This window comes from Sinocyclocheilus rhinocerous, unplaced genomic scaffold (genome assembly GCF_001515625.1).
Source record: "Sinocyclocheilus rhinocerous isolate Xijiao unplaced genomic scaffold, SAMN03320098_v1.1 scaffold909, whole genome shotgun sequence".
Lineage (NCBI taxonomy): Eukaryota > Metazoa > Chordata > Actinopteri > Cypriniformes > Cyprinidae > Sinocyclocheilus > Sinocyclocheilus rhinocerous.
Window position 1 is genome coordinate 173,447 of NW_015666359.1, and position 3,958 is coordinate 177,404.

General features: G+C 36.9%; 1 protein-coding gene across 1 annotated transcript in view; it reads left to right on the forward strand.

The window, feature by feature from the left end:
* Window positions 1–1,113: 1,113 nt before the first annotated feature.
* The window catches only part of LOC107732231 (uncharacterized), a 12,150-nt gene continuing 9,305 nt past the window's right edge, over window positions 1,114–3,958 (forward strand). The window contains 2 exon segments of the mRNA XM_016543511.1: window positions 1,114–1,129; window positions 1,363–1,492. Of these exon segments, the coding sequence (XP_016398997.1) occupies window positions 1,114–1,129; window positions 1,363–1,492 (146 nt within the window).

Genomic DNA, 3,958 nt, shown 5'->3' on the forward strand with positions numbered 1-3,958 from the left:
AGTCTTTAAAACATTTTTAAGTATGAATTATTATATTAATTTAAACAATTATTATTAATCAATTATTAATTAATCAATTATTATATTAAATTACATATATCTTAGTGTCTTAAGTGTTTAGATTTTTATAATGCATTAGCTTCTTGTCCATCCACTGGTTCACATTTTAAAACATGTAGCAAAAACAGCAGAAGGTCTTATTGAAAAAGCAAATTCGTTCTCTGCCAGCAGGTGTCACTTTCAGAACGGCAGTAATATAGCGGTTTCCCCCAGTAACCGCAGTCCACAAAGCAGCAGCACCTGACTTTGAAACGTGCAGCGCTCATATTTATTCAGTGAAATCGTAGCCTTTTGAAGTTTAATCAACATATTAATTTACATAGCAATTCTTGTCATTCAGTCCCCAAATTTAAGACCATTTATAATTAAGACTTTTCGTACCATTTAAGAGTTTTCATGGCCTTAAATTTAAACAATTAAACTGAGGACCCGCGGAAACCCTAAGAACAGGAAGCTACTAAGAACCCACAATTCAGTGCAAACATTTCTGCCATGCATTTGGCAAAAAGGTTTTGTTTACTGTGCATTTTACCTGTGCAAATTGAGTTTGTGAGCAGTGGTGTGATGGCGATTTAAATAAAAATAGATTTCCAAACATATGGGTATCACCTTGAACTTGGTAAAAAGATAATCTATTTACCATCTTGACTGGCAAATAAAAAATTAAAAACTGACCATGAAAACAGTATTTTCCAATGTTAGTAAATGTTTATGTTAGAGTGCACGTCCTACTGTGCTGTAATTAATAGGTGAGCGGTTGAAAACTAGCGACCCTTTTACTGTTTGGAGACTGTATTAACATCATAAACTGAAAGCAATCTTTACGTGACTTACTTTTCAAATGTTTTCAAATTGAGCATCCGAGTCTAATATAATCCAGCGGGCCGCACTAAAAAGACACTGCGGGCCGCCAGTTGCCCATCCCTGCTGTACATCTTTGTTTTCTTACAGGTCATGTTTATTTCCACTGCTGAGCTCTCCTTTAGTTCAGAAACAAGAAGAACCAGCTTCAGTTACACTGAATGATCAGCAAAGAAAAATAGAAGATCAAAGATGTTTGTTGGAAGAGGTAATATGTTTTGATTAGTTTTTTGAAAAACATTAAATGTTGGTTTAATAAAGAAAAGAAAGTATAACTTTACTAGAAAGTCAAATGACAGATGGGCAATATTTATTTATGTATTTATTTTGCACTAGCTGAGACATTTTAATTTGCATGATCGGTGTTTCTGAACTCTTGATGTCATTAAGAGACGTTTAGACAATGTTAAATAGTCTGTGTTGTACAGCTGGCCCGTATAGAACAGGACCTGAAGGAAACCATCCAAAGAGAGGAGAAGAGACAACAGGAGCTGGACCAAGTAAGACTAGAAGAGAATCGGATCCGCTGGAGAAGTCTGTTGTTCCTCAGCCTCAACCAGCGTACAGCGAAGTATGAACCTGTGCCTGAACTACCATATTATCTCAAAAAATTTAAAACATCTTTATAAGCTTTCACGTCAAATATAAACTATAATACCTTTAATGAGCTAATGAATAATCTGCTGTGGTTTGGGGTGCTGTGGTGTAAATGTTTGCTACTCCAAAGTATCATAAATCATCACTATTATGTCTTTGAGCAAAACACTTAACACTCCTGCCTCTAGGCGCGTTTCCATTACAGATTTGCGCAAAACTTTGGCGATATTTTATAAATGTCGATAAAAAAGTATTGCGAAATGACGGCGTTTCCATTAACCAATGTTATGAGACTTAAACGTAACATTTTGCCTCTCACGATAAGTCATGGCAATGGATTTTGGTGGGATTTTGACGGATTTTGAAACATAAACACAAGCATTGAGTGGCCGCAATCAGCTTCAGTGACCGTATCAGAGCCACACTGCACCGCAGACGTGTGCAGTGTAAATTGTCTAAGCGTTAATGGTAGAGAAAGCCCCTTATACTGGAGCGCGGCCACTTATGAAGTGTTTCTTGGAGGTTATAGTACATTGAAGAATGATCATATGACTTTTTACATGCGCCATGTGACTTCTAAATGCGAAAAATCAGTTTCCATTGCAGTTTTGCGAATTATTCCTTTTCGCATTGCCTGAAAAACCACCTCATGCGAGCGTAAAAACTTTTTTGCGATATATGGGCGTTTTTTAGAAATTGACGCGTTTCCATTAGGCGTATTTTCAATTCACAATTTCAATTTGCGCAATTTGAAGGGTAATGGAAACGCGCCTTCTGTTATACATTCATGTTGCCGTGACATTATGTGCATCAATTTACACATGACACACATACATGCTTTTATCCATGAGACCTGAAACCAAAAGATTTCTGATGATTTCTTCTCTCTGTGTTTCTTGCTTTAGGCCCTGGGTGACAAGCTACTATAAGAACATACCGATGCACATCTATTGCCTTCCAATAGAGACTGTTGTCCGAAATCAAAATAATAAGAAGAATAAAAGAAGATGAGGAAATTATGCTGTTACAGCAAACAGTTACAATCTGAAAGAAAATCAGAGCATCCAGAGCATCATGTAACCAAACAGACGATGAACACTATTAACTGCAATGATTATTTGTTGCGATTAAACGTATAGCAAAATTTGGTAGTTTTGTATGTTGTTTGAGGGTTGGTATCATCTGAGGTCCTCTGAGGGGTTGGCATTATCTCTTCTCAGGTTTTCGGTCATCTCAGATCTTCGTAAGGGTTGGATCCAGACTCCCAGATAGCAACATAGTGTCGGCCCAGATCCGGCCCACATCTGGCACATGTGGAATGATGATCTGGCCCACATGTAGCGTGGAATGATGGCACTTGTGCGGACCGCTCCTGTTTGCCAGATCTAGGCCAAAAGCAGGCCATATCAATGCCACATGTCAGCCAAGAGCAAAGAAATAAACCACAACTGAATCTTATATGAGTCACAAAATCTGTGTATATTAAATATGGAGTCATCTCAGCCTTAATAAACCCATTAACAATCAGAATGGAGGATTAAACAACTCCACAAACAGCATAACCAGCTTCACTTATTACTAACCAGAGTGACTTTATTTCTGTTAGAGGTCTACAGAAGTTATTTATTGAGAATTAACAGGGGTTTAAATCTAACGTGTTTCGTTTGAAGTCACCATAATGTTGATTAGTGTTTCCATCAGTTTGTCCCCTAACTCTTATTACAATTAGTTTGTCTTTGCTGGCTGCTATGATGGTGTGTTTATCAAACACATTTGCAGTAGCAAATAAAGCCATAAAATTAAATGAGCAAATAAAATGAGATCAGCTGATGATGGTTAGCTATTAATGTTTCTACAATCATCAATGAAATAGCCTGATCCACTAATCAGTTCCTCCAGGATTTCGCGGGACTTTTTTCTGATTTTTGCGGCCTAAAATGACTGATTTTGCTGCAGCTTTTCTCAAAATTTGCGGTGATATTTGCGGCATTTCTTATTGTTTTGCCGTGAAAATATACCACAGACAACATTCTTCTAACATTCTTATGACTTTTCTGACTTCGAGAACCATTGTAGGGCTCCAGACTAACATTTGAGGACACCAGCACCAGTGCCATTAATTTCTACAGAAGGTGGCACCAACACCTGACAGTAAAAAAAGTAGATATCTGCATTTACATATGCAAGATGTATTTTTTTTTAGAGTGTTTACTCATCTGCAATATGTCTCTAAGACGTTTCCTGTCAGATGTCAAATAGACATTTATTAGAATGCATGTAAAACTGCTTCTGAGACGTTTATCAGATTACACAGCAGATGTTTCCCAGATCTTTAGCAGACGTCTTACAGATGTACTTGTGCTGTCTGGGTAGTTGAGATGCAGATAAAATTAACTTTTATTACTGTCATTCATAATGTCTAAATATAATTTAATAAATA